Source organism: Rattus norvegicus, chromosome 2, assembly GCF_036323735.1.
Source record: "Rattus norvegicus strain BN/NHsdMcwi chromosome 2, GRCr8, whole genome shotgun sequence".
Taxonomy (NCBI): Eukaryota; Metazoa; Chordata; class Mammalia; order Rodentia; family Muridae; genus Rattus; species Rattus norvegicus.
Genome location: NC_086020.1, coordinates 188,694,397 through 188,717,415, shown reverse-complemented (window position 1 = coordinate 188,717,415; position 23,019 = coordinate 188,694,397). Strand labels below are relative to the sequence as shown.

The window sequence follows — 23,019 nt, the reverse complement described above, 5'->3', positions numbered from 1 at the left end:
GAGAGAGAGAGAGAGAGAGAGAGAGAGAGAAAATGAATCAGCAAATAACATCATCAAATTAGGGACTTATCCTACCTAGCAGATAAGACTAGAGAAGCCCAAGTGGGAGAGTAAGCAAAAGTAACCTTTGTAAGGCTCTTAATGCATCCAGTAGATAACTAAGGAGGCCCTGCTGAAGCTGTCCTGCTGGAGCTCCAGAGGTTCATGGTGTTTAGACACAAACTCCCACATATGTTCACATGTTTAAACCCGTGGTCCCTATTGGCGGAAATGTTGCAGAAGCCTTAGGAGGTATGGCCTTGTTGGAGAAGTACATCACTGAAGGTGAACTTTGAGTCTTGCAAGCAATCCTACTGCCCTCTGTACTCTGCTGCCAGATCAGGAAGGGAGCTGTGCCTGCCTTCAGGGTCTCCAACCCTTGGAAACAAAACGTAAGTCCAATTAAATGCTTTCTTTTATAAGTTGCTTTGACTGTGCTGTTTTGTATCAGCAATACAGAATAAGGAATACTCTGAGTGGTAGGGAGGTTTCTACTTCCTTGGATGAGCTTCCTGTGGTCATTCCCACAGTAGAATAGATTTCTACCAAGAAAGAAGCAATAGTAACTTCTGTTCGCAATGGTTGTTTAGTGGCTGTCAAGGACAAAAATGTACTGAATAACCTTAACTCTTTTCTGTGCCTTGTCTCCCTATCACAAGGGTGAAGGAGGGTCAATATTTCTGAGGAAAGGGTCTAAAAGGATATTTGAGATAAACAGGCTTGAGACTGAGATAAGAGAAGTGGTCTGGATCTCAGATTTGGCTCTCAATATGTGTAAAGAGTGTGAATTTACCACTAGAAGCAGTAACAGGATGTGTCTTCTGTTAATGCATACATCTCCACTCTATACTCACTTGCTATACAAGGCTGCGCACTTCAACTCTCCATATCTTTATCCATGACTAAGAGCACTGCCCTTATAAATGTGTTGAGTGTCATTTCCCATATTTCTGTGTGAAGATAAGTCATACGTAACCTCTATATCAACAGTGTTTGCCCAGGCAGGTGACTCAGAGTGAGTAGACAGAAAATGCATGTACAGCATAAGCAGATTTTATCAAATAGCTGGCAGAAGGAGGAAAGATGAGGCAAGAGGCAGAATACTTTATACAAATATACATGTGAATTTACAGTATTTCATGCAAGAATTTAAAAGGAGCAATTTGTATAATCATGATGAGAATTGGGAAACAGAAATCCACTGGGCCTCTATGGTAGAAAAATCCATCAATATACTATAAATAAGAAAACTGGCTAGGGGAAGGGAAAGAGGAAGGGAAGCAGTAAGGAAGAGAAGCATCCTTCACCATCACTTGAAAACAAACCATCTACATCATGGTTTCCTCAGGACTAGCCCTTCCTACAGTACATTCCATTCCCTAGAGGAAGAAATCTTCAACCACTTGGACTTGCTTAGAGCTACCCTTAGCAGAAAATCTCCAGCTGTCTGAAGAGAGTTAAATCCTGGTTAATCCAGGTCGCCTCTCACAGTTGAATGTGGTTGTTCACTAACCTATTGATTATCCCACAAGTCTATCTAGACTTCAGTAGAGTACCTGAGGACCTAACACCAAAAACTTGTGCTCATACCTAAAGTGTGTCTGTCCAAAGTGAGTATGGCATGAACTTGCAGAGGGTAAGAAGGAAAGAGTCAATGTCCATAAAGAGATTTTTGTCCTCCATGTCCAGTGTGTTCCAACAGGGGTGGGCAGTCCTAGCTCTACGGCTTTGCTATTGGTAGCACACATGGTCTCTCAGACCAGCTGGTTCCACTTGTTGGCTAGGTATCTCTCTATAGTTGCTCCATATTTACACACTTCTTACATTTTAGGCTGTATACTGCAGGCCATGTTTCACCATCATAGCCTTATGCATCAGTCTCACAGGGTTTCCCAAAGGGAATCCAACCTTAACTACACTTTACTCTTGAGCTCAGTCTTTCTTTAAAATGTAGATAAAAGCTTACATGATCCCAGAAACTCTTATATTGTGTAAGCCTGAAAACTAGCATTATGTAAAAGATGCCAAGTTGACTATTCAAACAGTAGTTAGTCCCTCCTGGACCATGCCTGCAATGACGGTGTCACCCGGCCTTTAGTACAAACCTTTAATCCTTCTGGCTAGAATACAGATATGGGCTTAGTATACATCTTTAATCCAAAACAATGAAGGTAAAGTTAGTTTGTAGAAGGAAGCACCCATATTTGAAAGTGACTAATTAAAAGGACACAAAGTGATGAATCAGAGAAAGATGTGACAGAATGAGTCAAAGACAAGATAAGCTCATTAGAACAGATAGGGGTTGGGGATTTACCTCAATGGTAGAGTGCTTGCCTAACAAGTGCAAGGCCCTGGGTTCGGTCCCCAGCTCCAAAAAAAAAAAAAAAAAAAAAAAAAAAAAAAAAAAAAAAAAAAAAAAGAAGAAGAAGAAAGAAAAAAGAAAAAAGAAAAAAAAGAACAGATAGAAGAAAAAAGGAGGCTACTTAAGGTAGCACTACGGGAAAAAAGAGAGAGAAGAGAAGGAGACAGTTTTACTAAGTGAGTTTTACAGTTAAGTCAGGATCATATAAGAAATTTCAACAAACCTATAAGCTCTAGTAAAATAGACATAGTCACTAACAACCATGATCTCAACAAAGGATTCTACCAGGCTTTCCAAATAGTGTTAATGCCATTATTTCTGAAATTATTCTACAACACAGAAACAGAAGGAACAGTGCCTAATTCATTTTATGAGGCCATTGTTACCTCATACACAAACCACATAAAGACCTAACAAAGAGAAAGTGTTACAGAAAATTTTTCCTTATGAATATAGATGCAAAATTTTTCAATAAAATACTTTCAAACTGAATCCTAGAATATAAAAAAAAAATAATCCACCATGATCAAGTTGCTTTAATCCCGGAGATGCAGGGACGGCTCACCATATGTAAATTAATAAGTGTAAGCCACCATATAAACAAACTGAAAGTGTCAAAAATCACAGGAGCATCTCATTAGATGCTGAAGAGGCCTTTGACAAAATCCAACCCCCTTCATGATAAAAGCTCTGGGGAGATCAGGGATACAAGGAGCAAACCTCAACATAATGACTACACATTGCTACAAGCCCACAGACAATGTCAACTTAAAGGGAGAGAAACTCAATGCAACTCCAGTAACATCAGGAGCAGGACAAGCTTCCCCACTCTCTCCATGCCGATTCAATATAGTACTAGAAGTCTCAGCTAGAGCAGTAAGATAACAGAAGGAGATCAAGGGGATACATATTAAAAGGAAGAAGTCAAAATGTCTTTATTTGCAGATAATATAACAGACTGCTGAAGTGATGTGAAAAATTCCACTGGAAAAACTCCTAGAGTTGATAAATACTTAGAGCAAATATCAGAACAGAAAATTAGCTCACAAAAATAAATAGCATCCTTTATTCAAATAACAAATAGAGAAAGAAATTGGAGCAAAATTCTTTACAATAGTCTGAAATAATATAAAATATCTTAGAGTAACTCTAACCAAGCAAGTGAAGGCTGTATGATAAAAAAACAATAAGACATTGAAGAGGGTATCAGAGGATGGGAAGGGCTTCCATGCTCATAGGTCAGTAGGATTAACATAGTAACAATAGTAATACGACCAAAAGCAATCTACAGATGCTATGCAGTCCCCATCAAAACTTCAATTTAATTCTTCAAAGATCCTCATTTGAATACACATATATAAGAAAAAACAGAGATCTTTAAAATATTCCTAAATTATGAAGAATTGCTGGAGATATCACTATTCCCAATTATAAGTTGTATTATGGAGCTGTAGTAAGAAAAAATAAAATATGGTATTGGAACAAAAGCAGACACAATCCACAATCGGTGAAATCAGATTGAAGACCCAGACACAATCCACATACTCATATACATTTGAATCCTAATAAAGAATACAGAAATAAACACTGGAAAAAAGAGAGCATTTTCTGACATTTAGAACTGGTCAGACTGGATGGTGCATGTAGAAGAATGCACACAGATCCCTAAACAGAGCCCGGTTTAAAAAAAAAAAAGAAAGAAAGAAAACCAGCTCAACTCCTAATAAATCAAAATACACTGAAGTTGACAGAAGAGAGATGGCAGAAAGGTGTGAACTCGATGGCACAGGAAAACACATTCTGAACAGAACACTGTTGCACAGACACTAAGATCAATAATTAACAAAAGGGCAAAGAACACCAGAACTATGACAAAGCTGCTGGATACAAAATAGGAAAAGGTTTTACCAGCTACATACCCAATAGATGGCTAGTATCCCTCTATAAAATATATAAAAAAAATTCAACAAACAAGAAAACAGCCTAATTAGGAATGAGGTACAGGTGTGCGTGAAGAATTCTCAAAAGAAGAAACTGGAATGGCCAAGAAATACTCAAAGAACTTGTTCTTCCCTAGTTGGGAAAGAAATGCAGAAGAAAACTACCTTGAGATTTCAGATTGCACCAGCCAGAATGGCTAAGTTCAATAAAACAAGTGGTAACTCGTGCTGGTGAGGATGTAGAACCAGGGTAAGACCATTGCTGGTAGGAGTACGAATTTTTACAAACAATACAGAACAATAGGGAAATCAGTGTGGGTTCCTCAGAAAGATGGAAATTGATCTACCTCAAGAGAGATGGCTCAGCGGTTAAGAGCACTGACTGCTCTTCCAGAGGTCCTGAGTTCAATTCCCAGCAACCACATGGTGGCTCACAGCCATCTGTAATGAGATCTGATGCCCTCTTCTGGTGTCCTGGTGTGTCTGCAGACACCTACACTGTACTTATATAAGTGAAAAATTAATTAAAATAAAGACTCAGTTATAGCACTCTTGAGGTAGGACGCCTCATCCTACCACACAGGTACTTCCTCGGTCGTGTTGAGTGCTACTCCTTTGATAACAGTCATAATTTGGAAATAGGTTAGATGTCCATCAACCAAGTGAATGAATAATGAAAGTGTGGGAAAATCACTGGGAGGTGGAATGACATCATGAATTTTGTAGGGAAATCAATGGAGTTAGAAAAAAAAATTATCCTGAGTGAGTTAACTCTGACCCAGAAAGAAACATATAGTATGTGTTCCCTTATATGTAGGTAGATATTAGCTGATAAGTCATGAATAACCAAACTACAATCTGTAGAACCACAGAACTTAGGTATACAGAAAGGCATTTGGGGATGGGCAGATAGATCTGCCTAGGGAAGGAAAAGGGAATAATCGAATATGGTTGGATGAAGGGAAGAAACTGGAGTGAGAGGATTACAGTGAGAGAGACAGGGAAGAAGGGGAAGGGGGGGAATTCAGGGTGAGAGCTAAATTAAGGGCCACTTGAGGGGGAGTGTGGATGTCTAATACAGTAGAAGCTTGCCAATATATATATTATATATCTTATATATTATACATATTTATATATATATATATATATATATATATATATATATGAAGGTGGTCTAAATAAAATCAACAAATAATGGGGGAGACCAAACTCACACTGGATATCTATTCTTACCATCTGAAGCTTCAAATACCAGAACCAGGTCAAATCTAACTTGATGGTTGGCAAAAGGTGTCCCATAGGAACTACTGAACAATTTAGGCTGTTGCCAAGATGTGGGTTGCTCCCCACAAACTGACAGCAAGGCACCATTGCTGAAGAAAACATCTACAGAACTCATTAAATATGGAGACGTCAAACCGGTGCCTGCAGAGAACATTCATTCCTCTGTTCTGGCTTCTTTCCCATTGTACTGTGTCCTTCTGCTACCAAAGGAGAAAGGAAAGCCCCCAAACCAACCAGAAACCTTGGATCTACAATGATGTCCTGCCTGTAACATATGCTACTAGTACAGCAGTGGCAAAGAGCTCGTGAGAGGAACAAGATTTAAGTCCCACTCCCATGAGCTGGAACTCACACCTAGCACTGCTTGGGTGGCCAGAACACAGACTAGAAAACCTAAATATTACTTTCCTGAAAGGGAAAAAAAGTACCAATAAAATGACTCCCAAAAACATTCTGATATCTTCATAGATCAGTGCCTTGCTAAGTCATCAATTAGAGAAGCTTCCTCCTGCATGGAGGGAACACGTAAGGAGAGCCACAGCCAGACACTGTGCAGGGAGTGAGAGACTTGGAGCGCTCAGTCTTAAGTGGGAGGTCTCCATCAAATCCCCTCAGGGTGCAGGAATCCCCATGAAAGACTAGGTAAAATGAGCATAAGATCCAGACGGATGGACGACACCAAGAAAACAAGGCCCTCTAAATCCACATGATCCACAGACTTAGGGACGCAGAGAGACTAATGCAGCATGCTCAGGGCCTACACAGATCTGCACCAACCGGGGTCCTAGAGCTGAAAGAAGTGGCCATACGCTCCCATTCCCAACTCAGAAGCCATCTCCATTTGATGGCCACGTGCAAAGGATTTAGTTTGCTCCAGTGCAGTCTCACTGGGGGAGCAAACTACTCTTAAGGGCAGAATGTATGTCCAGCAGAAGTTGGCCAACGGAAGACTTACAGAATGGCATCTTTGTGGGTTCTTTGTCTCATACCTGTCAGGGCTCTTCCTCTCTTAAAATTTCATCTGATTATTTTTATTTCACTTTATTTGATTTGTATAAATGCTTTCTTCTCTTTTTAGCCTACAGATTCTTTGCATACATATTATGGCTTCCGATTTAGTATTTTTACAGGATTTTGGCATATACCAACCAACAGGTCTCTGTTTCTTTTGCCTTCTCTTGGGATTTTTTTTTTCATTCTATTTGTTTGTTTTGGTGGATAGAATAGCAAGGATGGTTCACAGTTATCTTTCAATGGACTTCTTATATAATAGTTACCTCTCTTATTCTTAATTATAGAAACAGACACATATGTAATTGCAGATACTCACATACCTAATCCTAAGTATGTACCTAGTCCTAAGTAGGTACTAGCTATGTATGCACGACTTTCAGGCAATATGTAGTAAGCATGTTAGGTATGAACCAGTGTGACATATGTGCATTCCTTCTACACCCAATGCTGCTGCCCTTGTAGAAAAAGGCTCTCTATAATACAATCATGTAGGACTTACTCTGGGCTCCGTGTGGACATCCACCACCAACAAGCTGGGAGCTCTTTCCATGCAAGTATGTGCCACCTTTTGAAATGGCATTCATACTTGGTCACCTATGAAGTTCACAGTCAAGAACCTCATAATGGAGTCACAAAATGGCATGAAATTTTCTAAACGTTTTAAATAAGTTCTCAATTTTGTGTTGGGCTGCATTCATAGCTATTCTTGGCCACATGGACCTAAGAGCTGTAGCTTGAACACGCCTTACAGAGTTTTATCATAAGGCCATTGATTCGCCTACTATGGTCAATCTAGACAAAGAAATAAACAAGCATCAGGTTATCCCATGAAATAATATTTCCTTCCGATGAGCATGTACGTGCACTGCAGTTAACTGTAAGGCATACAAAGAAGTTGACACTAAGAGAAGGATTTAAAAACGATAACAAAATTACTGCATCTAACACACTGAAAGAACACTCTTTGGCTAGGTGTTGATTAGCCTTGGTTGTATTCTTGACATAACCCAGAGTCACATAGAAAGAAGAAACCTCTATTGGAGAATTGCCTTCAGTAAACTATTAAACATTGTCCTCATTGTTAACTGACAAAGAAGGGCCCAGGCTCCTAAGCTTGTTTGTAGCTGAACAGTTACACATTCCTAGAGGCTGGTACATCAAACAATGGTATAGAAGCCATGTTCTCCGTTCTCTTTCCTCAGCCTGTGCATCTCTTTCTCTGTATCCTTTGTTATATCCTTCATAAGAAGCTGATAAATGTGAACTTGTGTTTCTGAAGTCAGGGCTCTGAAACTGAAGGAACTAAGCAATGTAGTGAGGGTTTGTAGAGCTCACGTGTGTGAGAGGTGAGCACAGGTAAGACAATGCAGTTTGTTAACTAGCATCTAAGGTGAGAGGGACAACCTTGGCACAGTCTGATGCAGTGCTCAGTGACAGAGCTGATCTAAGATAGAGATTACACATGTGCTGACCAATACAAATGGGATTTTTGTTTTGGTTTTGGTTTTGTTTGTTTTGTTTTGTTTTTACTTCTTAGAGAACATCCCACAAGATTTGGGATCAGAGAAGTGATGTCTTATGAGAGAAATGTGTGAGAATTAGCTTCAGGACATTTTTTCTACTATGTAAACATAGCAGGATTTCCATGACTCTGAACACCTTGAACCACTCCACAGGACCACCACACATCTACTGTTCTCTCAACTATCTGCTTCCTGTGTTGACCATGCCTGGGTGGAGCTGCCTGGTGACAGGAGCAGGAGGATTTCTGGGCCAGAGGATTGTCCAAATGTTGGTGCAAGAGAAAGAGCTGCAGGAGGTCAGAGTCCTGTATAGGACCTTCAGTCCAAAACACAAAGAGGAACTGTCCAGTAAGTGGCATAGAGCCTGGTGAACGCAGACTCGGTGTGGGGAGGGCTTGCTTGTCAACCAAATAAAAAACAGGTAGGTACTTAAACACCCTCACAAGGAATAGTCACAGTTGGCACAGCACAAAAGGTACTCCATAAATGGAAAAGTGGACTCTGGTCTGAGGCAAAACTAGAGAACATGCTCATGGGCAGGCCCTGGGCTTTCAGGTCTCTCTCCTATTCAGACACTGCAGATCAGTTTACTCCTTTCCTGGAAGCTGTTTTATGTCCTAAATGGACTGGACTTATCAATATTTGAAATATTGTGCAATACTAACAAGAGATTATTAACCTAGAGACCTCGGCAGTGCGTCCCTGTCTCTGTTGGATATTCCTAATCTGCTTCGTGTTTTGTTTTTATTTAAGACTAGAGAGAGCCTGTGACTCATAGCAGGAAGTGCTTATAATCTTAAGGTACATTTATGAAGGCTGTAGGGAGGGGAGTGAAGACGGGGAGAGGGAGATTAGAGAGCACACAGTGAGGGCCAGTAGGACTTCATACGTGTCATTAGGAATCCTCCAATGTCTTTCCCATCGTTCCTCCTCTCTGCCATTTACTTGCAAAGAAAGTGACTGAGTGCTTTGCTGGAAGGTATTTTATTGTTTTCCTGTTTTCTATCCCCACCCTCAGGCCAAGGGCAAGCACTGAGTTGATGGCGCAGGTTCCCAGCTACTCCATTCTCACAGCCTTCTGTGGAGGTAGCTGTGGAAAGACCTCAGCTCCCAGTGGGAGACCATTATGAAGCCACCTCTTCCTCCATACTCTCCAGACTTCATTTACACCCAAGGCTTGGATCCCACCCACCCATCCCTTGGCTTTGTCAGGTTGAGTCTGGAACAAACAATCTATCATATATCCTGTCATTTGACTTCGATTGTCCCATCTTACTGAGATGAACCTAATCATGGAGGTGATCTGACTAGGTCCTATGAAGAAGGAAGGTAATGGAGGCGTTTCTTAGTTACTTTTCTGTTGCTAGGATAAGACACTGTGCAAGGCCATTTATAGATTGAGGACTTTCAGTTTCAGAAGGTTAGGGCCTATGATCATTGTGGCAGGGAGCATGGCAGCAGGCAGATGGGCATGGCATGGTGGCAGTAGCCAAGACTTCGTATCTATATCCTTTACCACAAGGCAGAGAACCATCTGGGAATGATTCAAGTCTTTAGATGCCTCATAGGCTACCTCTAATGTCACACATACTCCAAAAAGGCCACACCTCCTATCCTTCCCAGCAACTTGGGACCAGGTATTCAGAGATATGAACCTACTAGCTTGTTCTCATTCAAATCACAAGTCAGTGTCCAAACTCTTTAGGATATACTTGAGGTTTAGAAAGAGTGGTTCTCTGTCCACATTTGTCTGGATTTCATTTTTGCTCTGACCTGCAGGGGTTCAGCAGAGACCTGGGGAGGGGACAAAAAAATGGAGGACAGGGGTTGAGGATTTAGCTCACTGGTAGAGCGCTTGCCTAGCAAGCCCAAGGCCCTGGGTTCGGTCCCTAGCTCTGAAAAAAAAAAGAAAAAAAATGGAGGACAGGAGACACAAAGAAGGAAAGCAAGTGGATTGTCTGATCAAGCTCTCAAATTTTATTTCAGGAAAGCCACACAGGGCCCAAGACCAATTCATCACCATCACCACCATCCCATTAGCCACAAACCGTCTATTGGATTATACTGATAAGAACAGATAACTGGCTAGCTTTCCCAGAGACAAAAGGCTGTAAAAGTGAGCCTGAGAAAATTCCTGAGACAGGGCATGATTGGTTCATGGCATATTGTCCATATTGTCTAGTTTAATTTCATATGTTTGTAGGAATGATTAGTATCTCAAGGTACTGGGCCAGTATTGTAGGGTCAAAAGTAAGAGTCTTCAGAGTTTTGAGGAACAACAGTTGCGAAATTTTACAAGAAACCACACACACACGCTCACGCACACAATAAGAACAAAAATTTTATTTTTACAGTAGTTTTGAGAACCAAACCCCTATATTTTTCATAAAATTCATTTTTTTTCTTTAAGGAAATTATAAAATAATAGATTTGAGTATTTTTAAAGCATGTAGTAATGTTATACTAGAATTATAACTGATAATATATATTCAAACATATTAGATATCCTGAGACTTAAAACCCTTACAATACAAATGCATATGCTCCAATAGAGGTCTAATATACACACCCCTTGGATGTGAAGGACCTTCTGAAATCCCAAAATAATCAAAAGGGTTTAGGGGCTGGAGAGATGACCCAGTGGTTAGGAACACTGAATTCTCTTCATGGGACCTGGGTTCAATTTACCAATATGGCAGCAAATAACTGTCTGCAACTCCAGCTCTAGGGGCCCAAGACCTTCACACACACACACACACACACACACACACACAAGCAGGTACACGCATGTACATATATATATGCAGGTAGTACATCAATGCACAAAACACAAAAATGGATAAATAATTTTCTAAAGTAAAAAGAATTTAATTTTTAGTTTAGAAAATATAGAAAAAGTTAAAGTATTTGGTAAAAAATTACCCAACACACACACACACACACACACACACACACACACACACACACACTTCACAAGAACATAAAAAAGAAAGAAAGAGAGAAAGAGGGAAAGAAAGAAAGGAAGGAAGGAAGGAAGGAAAAAAGAAAGAAAGAAAGAAAGAAAGAAAGAAAGAAAGAAAGAGAGAGAGAGAGAGAGAGAGAGAGAAAGAAAGAAAGAAAGAAAGAAAGAAAGAAAGAAAGAAAGAAAGGAAGAAAGGAAGAAAGAAAGAAAGAAAGAAAAAGCACAAAGAACAAGAGACGGCTGAAGCTGGATTGGCCACCTGCACCGGAGAGAGCAGAGAGAAAGGGAACTGTCAGTTCTCCACTAAGATGAGATTAAAAACCTCAGCATGTTTTGGGCTTTTTTCCCCAGTACTGGAGGTTGAAGTCAAAGCAATTTTATTACTGGGAAAACTCATTTTGAAAGTGAAGAATCTAAGGTCTGAATACAGAGCTAAAGTTCTTTCAATGTCTACAGAAGTCAGCACTGTTTGATCTCATATGCATCTGTCGGGAAGTCACAGGGGTCGCTTGGACCACGAAGACCAAAGTGTGACAATCCATGAGGCACAGGAAGGCCATTTGATTCAACACAACTAGATAGTAGGTGTTGGTTCAAGTTTCTGGAGTCTGGCCCGAGAGTGGTTTAATTTTAGTGTATTTAAGCATAACACAATTTGGTGAAAATATTCCTAGTGATAATTTACTCAGTACCATGTATACAATGAACCTTACATCAACCCCCCTGAGGAATAAAGTAGGCTAAATAAATATCAGACACGGCCACATGGAAACCTTTGTAAAGTCCGTGTGATGCCTTCCATAAAGCTACAGATTAATCATGATAAACAGTCTTATGATAAGAGTCTGGGGGAGGGTCCAATGTAGTCTCAGGCCATAAAGATTTTACAAAATTCAACAGGCTCAAGTGCATAGCCACTCCCAGCCTTCTGGGCAGATAACTGGCTATACATCCCTTCCCTGTGCCCACATTCCAGGTTTCCCTAGTGCTTGTGCATGAGCACAAGGACATCTGTGCCTCCTACAAGACGTCTCATGCCTTTCTGAAACTATTTTTGCAGCTTTCTCAAGCCATTTGGACAGGTCGTCCAAATGTTTCTATCACTCTGGGTCCTCTCTCTCTCTCCTAATTTGGGAACACAGTTATCTTTAGAGCAAACAAACAAACAAACAAACAAACAAACAAAGAAACCACTATCTCTCCCTTTGCTTGGAGACATTTTCCTATTTTATAATTTTCCTTACACATACTTACAACATATCACATTTTCTCCCCACACTTAGTTCTTAGCCTTTGTCTCATACAACAAAATGTCCAATATATAAATATTAAATTTCTGTCTTCTGATGTTTAGTATTTTAACTTCCTTAGAAGTAACCTAGGCACCCTGTATCAAGGAAGGCAAACAAAAGAAAAATAAAAAAGGAAAAAGGAAACATAATCTGTCTTAGTTTATTCTTGCTGTGATGAAACACTGTGACCAAAAACATGGGAAGGAGAGGGTTTGTTTGGCTGAAGTTTCCACATCACTGTTCATCAGTGGAGGAAGCCATGACAGGAACATGAAAAGGGTAGAGACCTAAAGGCAGGAGCTGATGCAGGTGCCATGGTGGGGGTGAGGTGAGGAGGGGACACTGCTTCCTGGCTCACTCTCATGGCTTGCTCAGCCTGCTTCCTTACGGATCACACACCATGGGAAAGGCCCTCCCACATGGATCCTAAATGATGAAACTGCTAGCTTGCCTACAACACTGTCCTGTAGTTTTCCCAGCTTAGGCTCCTTCCTCTCAGTAGCAGCAAAGGACACTTCCAGTGTACTCTCTGTGAGACATCCTGATGATGAAAATCCCATAGCCACCACCCCATGAGATCAGTTAACGAAGGTAACTTCATCTTCTGACCCTTCAGGTAGGAAGACAACAGGGATGTTAAAGAACTTCCCCTAGATGCTGCAACTAGAATAAGGCAAATATGGGTCTGGGTCCAGGAAATCTATCAGCATCCTCTGTCCTTTAAAAGGATGGCATCTGGGAGCTTTTCTTTCCATCTCCGTCTACTGCAGATCACAGCATAACATCAGTTCCATGAAATGGCATGTTGGAACAATTGCCAAGCCCATGGTGTCTTGAGCAGAGTAGGAGATTTATCTCTACCTCAAGAACCCAAGAAGTTCCCTCCTGGTATCCCAGGACACCCAAAGGACTTACGTTTGAGTCCACTGCACTCTGGAACCTGGCTCCAACTACCTTGTCACAGCTACTCTTTTGATGCAGTCTTTATAATGCCAGCTGAAAGAAGAGAAGAGGAAATACAGAGTATACAGAAACAGACCCTTGTCCTAATATCTGCCTCCTTCCCAGAAGGCTTTTCTCCATTGTGATGGTAGGAACAGGTCCCAACAGATGCGTGTGTTTCAATGCTTGCCCATAAAGAGTTGCACTATTAGGAGGTGTGGCCTTGTTAGAGGAAGTATATCACTATAGGGCAGGATTGGGGTTCCTATGTGCTCAAGCTAGGCCCAGTGTGGAAGGCAGTCTCCATCTGCTGCCTGAGGATCAAGACACAGAAGTCAAGGCTCTGCCAGTGCCATGTCTGCCTGCTTGCCCGCCATGATGATAATGGACAAACTCTCTGAAACTAAGCCAACCTCGATTAAATGTTTCCTTTCATGAGGATTTTCCTAGTCACGGTGTCAGAAGAGTTGATGCAAAATAGCCAGCCTTGGCCTTAGAGTTCATGGAGAAGCGAACATGGAAGGAGCCCGAGGAACAACCGAGCCTTCACTGGGCAGATTGTGTCCCGAGGCTTGTTCCTGTAGCCTTCTGTGGTCGCTCAACCTATACCAGGGACAGGATGGCCTTGCTGGGCATCCATGGGAGGAGAAGCCCTTGGTCCTGCCAAGGCTTGACCACCCCTCCCAGTGTAGGGAATGTCAAGGCAGGGAAGTGGGAAGGGGTGGGTGGTTGGGTGGGGGAACACCCTCATAGAAGGAGGGGGAGGGGAGGGAATTTATGGACAGGAAACCGGGAAAGGGGATAACATTTGAAATGCAAATAAAAAATATCCAATAAAAATATTCTTTTAAAAAAAGAATCCCAGGGATCATGAGACAGCTGGGAAAGGAAAGAGAAGATTAAGAAAATCCTGTGCAAAATATAAAGTTCCTGCCAGTGTGGGGAGTGGAACAGGCTGCATGGATGCGTGTTAATTTTGTGAGGTAATTTGGGTGACATTGTGATTGCTAGTTTCAACAGATTTCTGAGGAACCGGAAGATACTGATGTATCTAGTACCACAAGCTACTGTGGGTTGATGTCTAAATGCAGGTGAGGACAGGCACAAGGTAAGGCAAGTCCTGTGCTTGGGCCATGAAAAAGAAAGGCAGGCTGAGAATTTAAAGACAGGACAGAGAGTATGGAGAGGGGAGAAAGAAGGAAGATGGAGGAAGAGAAGGACGACCCTAGATCCGTGTGGCTTTAAATAGCCACGGGTAGCTCTGAACATCTTATAAGGGATGGATAATTACAGGAAAATTTGTCTTATCTAGGTGAGCAGTTTATATCAATATCAATTGGCTCTGAGTTTATTGTGTGGACGTTTTGTGGGGGTGAGAATTTACTGATATAAATCCGACTGATAAATTAAAAGCCTCTAGAGTTTTGATTTTACCGCGTTATGGAAATTTGTGACAGCTAACTGCAAGATAGACGGTCGAGGCATGGGGCTGGTGTGGCAGCGACCCGCCATGGGAATTTCGTGAGTCTGATGGAAAGATTTCAGGACCACCAGGATAGAGTAGCCGGCAGTAATGTGGAAAACCCTTTTGTAAAACATTTCCCGATACAGGCTACAAGCCTGCAGTGTGGTCTGGTGGATGTTGCCTATCTGATAAGAAATGCTCACCTAAACCCATCGTTGGAGCCCATTCTGGGGTCTGTCACAGAGACTCCTATTTCCTCTCTGTAATTCAGCTAGCTCTTCATTTGTACACAGCCCAGACGGAGAAAGTATCAAGACCTACCAGGGGCAAGGCTAAAATGTGCATCTTTGGATCTCCTTCTTCTGGTTCCTCCTTACTGGAATTCCAGAGAACATAATCTGATTATCCAGTTGCTGGTCCATATTTCTCTCATGTCTTCACACCTGTGCAGTGTAGCCCCCCGACTACTGTTACACCTTCCCAAGGCAGGACTCTGGCTCTGTTTCTCCTTCAAATCCACACAGGATTTCCCCATTCCCTATCAATTAAATCCTAGTCTCCCTCCTTACATTTGAGTGCCACCATCTCTCCAGTTGCTTTAATGAATGTAGGGATTTCCCATGACTCTCTGACTATGTATAAAGCACGAATGGCATCTTACTGCTCAGATACATTTTCTACAAAGGGCTGGGGTGGAAATAGATGCTTCCTCCTGCCCTACAGATGCTGCATTCTGGCTTTTGAGCATTTGTGCTTCCTTCAGGAGAAAGGCCTCTCCCCATGACTGCGCTTGAAGGTCTAGGTGACTGACACCCGTGTCAGAAAATTTCCATCCCATGCAGAAAGCTTCTCAAGGACCTGCTTTGTGTCCACAGAGCTGCAGACAAAAGCCAAGGTGACGGTACTGAGGGGAGACATTGTGGATGCCCAGTTCCTGAGGAGAGCGTGCCAGGGCATGTCCGTCATCATCCACACCGCTGCTGCCCTTGATATCGCAGGCTTCCTGCCCAGGCAGACCATCCTAGATGTCAATGTGAAAGGTACAACATCCAAGGAAGATATGGAGAAGGTTGGAAAATTAAAACCATAAGACAGGTTGCGGGGAGGAGCCCCTACTTTGGAAGATTTGGAAGAAGAATTGGAGCAAGTGGGAAAATTAGGGTCACCTCACAGGATTAGGACAGAAAGGGAAGGGCCAACCATGGGATGCCTGCTGTGCCCTGGGTAGGTCAGATCACCTGATCAACACCCCAGCTGGCAGAACTCAGGATTGTTATCCTTAGTGTTTAAAGAAGAAACCAGGCGAAGAGAGGAAGAAACAGTGACCCCAGGGGGAATCAGGAGGACTGAAAGGTTATAAGGCCACCACCACAACCCTCCAACTGCCAGAAAAGTTCTCCTGCCTCTCCATACCAAAGTGACGGAACTGCATTTCCAAATTCTGGATGTCCGTCCACCCACTGACACTATGGACCAGACACTGACCCTTTTCCTCCATAGAGAGCCTCTAATGCTGCTCTATATGATCTGCCTAGGGGTGGGGGGGGAGTAGTTTGTTTTCTTAACTGCAATTGTTTTCCAATTTCCCCAATATCATCTCTTCAGATCAGCATTAGTCTACTCTTGGATGGAGCTAGGCAGAGCTAATGTCTCTCTTCCTTAGATCCCCATCCCTAAACGTTTAATGCCTCAGAATGTAGATTTCCATTCAACCTTAGATAAAGGACTTTACCAGATAAAATAACCACCCTGACTGCTGACATGAGTCGTTGTAGCATCAATATATTCCAAGGTCCCGCCTGCCACATCCTTGACATGACCTCCAAACAAAGTGACTGGGTTCTTTTTCTAAATCAACTAATTATTTAGGTATGCCCATAACCAAACTACAAGGATTACCTTTAGTTCTGCATAGCTGCCTCTCTCTCTCTCTCTCTCTCTCTCTCTCTCTCTCGCTCTCGCTCTCGCTCTCGCTCTCGCTCTCGCTCTCGCTCTCGCTCTTGCTCTTGCTCTCGCTCTCATCCTCTCTGTAGGGTGGTGCTATGGGTAACCCGATTCTCGTTTCTGTATTAATTCTTACTTCATGAGAACAGCACGCCAGCCTTCAATGTCTTATGTTGAGAGTATACTGCATGCCCAGATGTAGCGGTACACATCTGTAGTCCTCGCACTCCGGACACTGAATCAGGACAATCGTGCCTTCAAACTCAGTCTGGGCTATATACTAGGACTTTATCTGGAATGTAAGATATAATAAAAATACATATTGCCCATACACTATGGGCAATACACCTGAGGGTATAATGAAGATTCTGAACTTCCTCTGACACCATGGTACTCTGCATTCTTGAATTAAAAACCCACTGTCCTTTAATGAAATGAAATTCATGACGACCTTTTGCTTTTATTTCGTGAGGGAATCTTTTTTAAATCAATTTTTGTTGTTTCTGGGGATCAAGGCAAAGTGTCAATCACTGAGCAATGTCCCCAGACTAACGTATTGATGTCAGTTTTTAGAGCACATAACGGAACGCTTTTCAGAAAAAAATCTAGGGACACACTTTTCCAAGTGAAAATGCTGGCTCGTTTGTGTCAGCTTGACACATGGTGGTCACCTAGAAAGAAGGACCCGAAACTGAGGACTTGCTTTCATCAGATAGGCATGCGGGTGTTTATGTCCATTATTTTCTTGATTAATGATGGATATGAGAGGAGTGGAATGGATATGACAGCACCCACTGGGCTGTGTCAAGGCTGAGCAGGAGGACATGGGTTATATATGTGAGCAAGGTGAGCAGCCAAGGGAATGAGTGTCACGGGATGTGGCTTCTGCCTTTGGTTACTGCAATGACTTTCCTCTGTGATGAACTGTGATTTAGATAAATAAGCCCTAGAAACCCTTCCCTCCCCCAAGTCGCTTTGATCATGGTGTTCATCACAGCAGGAGAAAGCTAATTAGGACAGTGTCTCAGGGGTCAGGGCCTTAGCTAACATGGAAAAGCCTAGGTTTGATCTCTAGTATTAGAAAGAAGTACAGACCAACAGAGAGAGAGAGAGAGAGAGAGAGAGAGAGAGAGAGAGAGAGAGAGAGAACACTTTATAAATTAGGAAACCTCAATTTATAAATCTGGAAATCCCTCAATTCCAGAATCTATGTGTCACCTCTATTAATTTTGGGGTTATTCTGTGGCTATAGAATGGTACGTTGAGTCAAGATCAGGTGAGGAGACATTAGGTCTGCAGTCGTTCCTCCACTGGAGTTGGGGGTGGAGATGATTCCGACCCCATGGCCACAGTGGGCCCTTTGTCCTATTTCCTAGCACTGATAGTGAGCTTCCTATGAGCAGGTACTCAGCTCCTGTTGGATGCTTGTGTGGAAGCCAGCGTACCAGCCTTCATCTACAGCAGCTCAACAGGTGTGGCTGGACCAAACTCCTACAAGGAGACCATCCTGAACGACCGTGAGGAAGAGCATCGTGAAAGCACATGGTCAAATCCATACCCATACAGCAAAAGGATGGCCGAGAAGGCAGTGCTGGCAGCCAATGGGAGCATCCTGAAAAATGGTGGCACTTTGCATACGTGTGCCTTAAGACTCCCATTCATCTATGGGGAAGAAAGCCAAATCATTTCAACCATGGTAAATACAGCACTCAAGAACAACAGCATAATTAAAAGACATGCCACATTCTCCATAGCCAACCCAGTGTATGTGGGTAATGCAGCCTGGGCACACATTCTGGCTGCCAGGGGCCTTCGAGACCCCGAGAAGTCACAAAGCATCCAAGGACAGTTCTACTACATCTCAGATGACACCCCTCACCAAAGCTATGATGATTTAAATTATACCCTGAGCAAAGAATGGGGCTTCTGCCTTGATTCCAGTTGGAGCCTTCCTCTGCCCCTGCTCTACTGGCTTGCCTTCCTGCTGGAAACTGTGAGCTTCCTGCTGCGTCCATTTTACAACTATAGGCCACCCTTTAACCGCTTCATGGTCACGATCTTAAATAGCGTGTTTACCATTTCCTACAAAAAAGCTCAGAGAGATCTGGGCTATGAGCCACTTGTCAGCTGGGAGGAAGCCAAGCAAAAAACCTCAGAGTGGATCGGGACACTAGTGGAGCAACACAGGGAGACACTGGACACAAAGTCTCAATGATGGGAAGAGGGCAGGGACATGGCCCCGGGTGTTACCCCGTCCTCCAGCCAGGAACTCAGAAATAATCCAACTCTTACAGTTTTATTTTATACACTCTCCAACTGGTCTTCAGGTCACCAGAAACCTTAAGAGTCACTGGCCCAGTCACCTGAACAAGGTGCAGGGGACATCATGTAGAAGGAATAAAACTGCCTGCCTCTTGTGACACCTGGGTGTTCATTCACCTGCCATGTGGTATCACAAACAGAAGTAGGATCTCAGCTGGCATCAAAACTTCTTCTTTCTTACTTACCCCATATTAAGTAATGTTTATAGGAAGTAATGTTTGTAGGTGGGGCTTGAGCTCCCACACTAGAGTCAGGAGGCAAAACCATGCTGAAGTTCTATATAGCAAACCAAACCTGAGAGTACTTTCCTGATCACTACAATAGCAAGAGAGCAAGAGCGAGAGTGAGAGCAAGAGCGAGAGAGGGAGGGAGGAAGGGAGGAAAGGGGATGGAGGGAGGGAGGAAAGGAAGGAGAGAGAGAGAGAGAGAGAGAGAGAGAGAGAGAGAGAGAGAGAGAGAGCATCACCATTTCACATAGGGTGTGAACAGAGTAGGAAATCCACTTTGTTTCTCATTTACCAAGAGACCATCTGGAAAGAATCTGCCTTTCTTTGCCCCTGTCATACCAAGAAACCTTATTTTCGCTTATTGGACAATGTTCTATGGTATAAAAAAGAAGAGTTGTCTGGTTCTGGGAATAAAACTAAATTCCAAGGGAGATTTGTAGCCACAGTTTGTTACACATTTGTGTCTTGACTCCTCCTCCATCTGTAAATTCTGTGTGTTGGGCAGTCAGTGAGGTCATAGCTCCAGCATGCAGTCTGTAAAGGGAAGGGGAATCCTCAGGAGTCCCCAGCGATGGCTCAAGTGGAGTTCATCCCTGGACATCCAGGTTGTGGGCCGCTGACAGCTGCAGCACATACATCCCCAGGCACCTTGCACAGCGTGGGTGCCTATCTGCCCTGGGGAAACGGAACACCTTCCACAAGCTCAGAAGGAAACGGGACTGGTGGGGAACAAGAAAAATTTACATCTTGATTTTTAGCCTACTCAAATCCCTCATTGATCCACTGGGCCCGTTTCTCAGAGGAAAGCAGCCTCTCAAGCTCTAGCAAGGGTGCGCGGAGAGAAAGGAGAATGAACTGGTTTGTGTATCTGGCTGGATAAGCCTTAGAATGCTGCGGACAACCTGGACATAGAGGTTGGCAGAGCTCAAACAAGAGCCACACAGTACATGCAAACTATCACAAGGGGGCAGTAAAGGCCCAGAAAGAATGGCAGCAGCCCCGTTCAAGGAAAACCTCTTTTTTCTTTCCCCTGGATTCTGCAGTCTGAGGTCATAGGATAAGGGAAGCGCTTACTCACAGGTGTAAGTGTGATGTACCTATGGTTGCAGATAATGGAACTGACTTCAGGGATGGCCGTACTTTGCATAGTATGGACGAGCTCTGGAGAGAATGAGAAGTCCCCCCTCCCTGCCCCAGTCTCTCCCGGTCTCTATATAGTCCTGGCTGCCCTGGAACTTGCTATGTAGACCAGGCTGGCCTTGAGCTCAGAAAGCTCCATCAGTCTCTGCCTCCCAAGTGCCGGGATTAAAGATGTACACTACCAGCCCGAAAGTCCCTTCTGTTTTTAACAGCCAAGATCTCACATAAATGTAGTGGGCCTGGAATACAATTTTCTGAGGCCTGAAGAGTAGGGGGAAAGGGGTTGGGACTGACTACAAAGAGAATGCTCACTGTCTCCAAAGGCTGGGGACTCTGGGCTACTATAGACTACCATGAACCTGCTCTGCAGCCTTAAAGCCCCCTCTCAGGGACAAGCATAGTGGCTCCTCACCTATTACTACAGAGACCTGCAACAGTGAACTCAGCCCAGGCAGTGTGGTTGCTGGGGCCTGCAGGAGAAACCTGCGTGCCTCTGGCCTGTAGGTATTCTGTCATGGACACGGACCATGAACTCAGAAGAATCCTTGGAAGTCTCTACAGCACTTCGTCCTTACTGGCCAGAGTCTGGAAATCACTATGCAATCATTAGGAGAACACTCTCGTGGGCACAGGCTCAGTGCGCAGGGTCCAGTGCTTGCTTCAGGGTCTGTCTATACAGGCCCCAGACCTAACTTTACATTTAGTGATCAATATGTGCCACCAGTGCTGACTGTGATCATCTTTCCCAGCCAGTCCCTATTTACCAATGAGGACTCTGAAGATCTGAGATGAAGGAACCAGCCTAAGCCTACCCAAGCCATGGGCAGAAGAACTGGGCTGGATCCCAATTTCTGCACCCATCTGTTAAAGGCCAGCATGGCTGCAGATGAGAAGCGGGGACCATAGACAGTGAGTCCAGATCTAGGAACACAAAGATTTGGGGATGGAACGCAGCCAGAAGCTGAGGAATTACTTTACATTATCTGCCTTGTTTGTGTGTTTGTTGTTACCAACATTGAAACATGCTCCAGACACACCAGTCCTCCACCAGAACTGCCGCTGTCTGAACTCGTCCCATGTCTCCATGCAACAGCCCCTATGTCAACCCCTCTGCTTGAGTTCCCTTTCCCACGGGGAGTCTTCAGGCCCCACGTGAGGCCGGAGTTTCTCTCTGCCAGGCACCTGTCTCTGGACAGTGAGTGTGGTTACTAATTTGCCTGTCAGCCTCCTGGTCTGTGGGTTCTGGGAGGGAACCACCACCGGATGCCTGCACTGGCAACCCATAGTAGCTTTTCCTTAACTCTATTCCAGAGTAAGGTCGTGGGGGAGGAAAGAAGCAAGGGACACTGGACTGGGATGAACAGCATGCTGGGAAATGCTTCAGAAGCTGTCTGGTGAGACTCTCCACAGTGAGTTCTGATCCCACCTAGAACGCTGACTTTGCCAGCCCCTCAGCTAATTCCTGAAGGCCTCCATGGCACTCCGTGACCAAAAGATGGTTTACCCATTCTGCCTCTTCCAAACTTCTGCAGCTCAGGGCTTCTGGTAGCAGTCTTGAGTCTATAGATTGATGTGTTGCATGAAGGTGATGCGACATGAGAATATAGTTTCCCACTTCTTCTCTAGTCCCATGGGCATACATATTTGTAAAGGGTCATCATACTCTTCCACAGACTATGAAGGGCAAGGAGAGCCACTCCACCATCACATATGCAGCCTCTTCAGTGGCCGCACTGACTGTTCAGGTCAGCAGGGTGTCCTATCACTCCAACATTGAGTTCTGGGGTTTCCCAGGTGGGACCAAAGCCCTGACAGTCACTAGAAGGGAAAGCCAATAATGGTGATCTGCTTGTCAAACAGATTCCTTTTTCTTTTCTTTTAGATTTATTTATTTAATGTATATGAGTACACTGCTGCTGTCTTCAGACACACCAGAAGAGGGCATCAGATCCTGTTACAGATGGTTGTGAGCCACCATGTGGTTGCTGGGCACTGAACTCAGGACCTCAGGAAGAGAAGTCAGGGCTCTTAACCGCTGAGCCATCTCTTCAGCCCTGTCAAACAGATTCTTAACAACGTCAAGTAAGTCTTGCTCGAGACACCTGCTACGTGCTGGCAAAAATCCACCCTGCTCACCCCTGGATAAACTCATATCCAGATTTAGATAATGAAGTCACAAAAATCTCTTCATGGCTAAAAGCATGCCTAGCCTCCACTCATCAAACTTGAAAATCCCATTCGAGTGCAAAGTAGGCCTAGACTATGCAGAGGCTGCCCAGTCAGCACTGAGCAACTCCTACCTGATCCCAGGAAGCAACACACCAATTTTCTGGGTTTGTTTTTCAGTCTCCAAACTGTTATTGAGGCCGGCCTCAAATTCATGAACCTCCTGTACGAACCTCCTGAGTGCTGGGATTACAAGTATAGCCACCATTATCTAGCTGGTCCTGCTGCCCTCCACTGAGAGGCTCAGTTGGTACTGTGCTAGCCTAGCCTATGTGAAACCCTGGGCTTGAGCGCTAGCACTGCCTACAACCATATGTGATTGTACTACCACAGTGAG

The 23,019-nt window shown here is 43.6% G+C and overlaps 1 protein-coding gene across 2 annotated transcripts; it reads left to right on the top strand.

The window, feature by feature from the left end:
• The first annotated feature begins 274 nt into the window (after positions 1-274).
• Positions 275-19,747, top strand: Hsd3b5 (hydroxy-delta-5-steroid dehydrogenase, 3 beta- and steroid delta-isomerase 5). 2 transcript variants are annotated; one of them, NM_012584.2, is given in 4 exon segments: positions 398-431; positions 8,316-8,510; positions 15,699-15,863; positions 18,171-19,745. In NM_012584.2, coding segments are annotated over 3 exon segments (1,122 nt in total). In that variant the 5' UTR covers positions 398-431; positions 8,316-8,365; the 3' UTR covers positions 18,983-19,745.
• Positions 19,748-23,019: the final 3,272 nt, after the last annotated feature.

Bases quoted from the DNA above. Each gene is read 5' to 3' on its own strand.
- Hsd3b5 (XM_039101717.2), top strand. From the start codon at position 8,366: ATGCCTGGGTGGAGCTGCCTGGTGACAGGAGCAGGAGGATTTCTGGGC. The intron at 8,511-18,170 runs GTAAGTGGCATA...TCCTATGAGCAG, and splicing joins ACACAAAGAGGAACTGTCCA to GTACTCAGCTCCTGTTGGAT.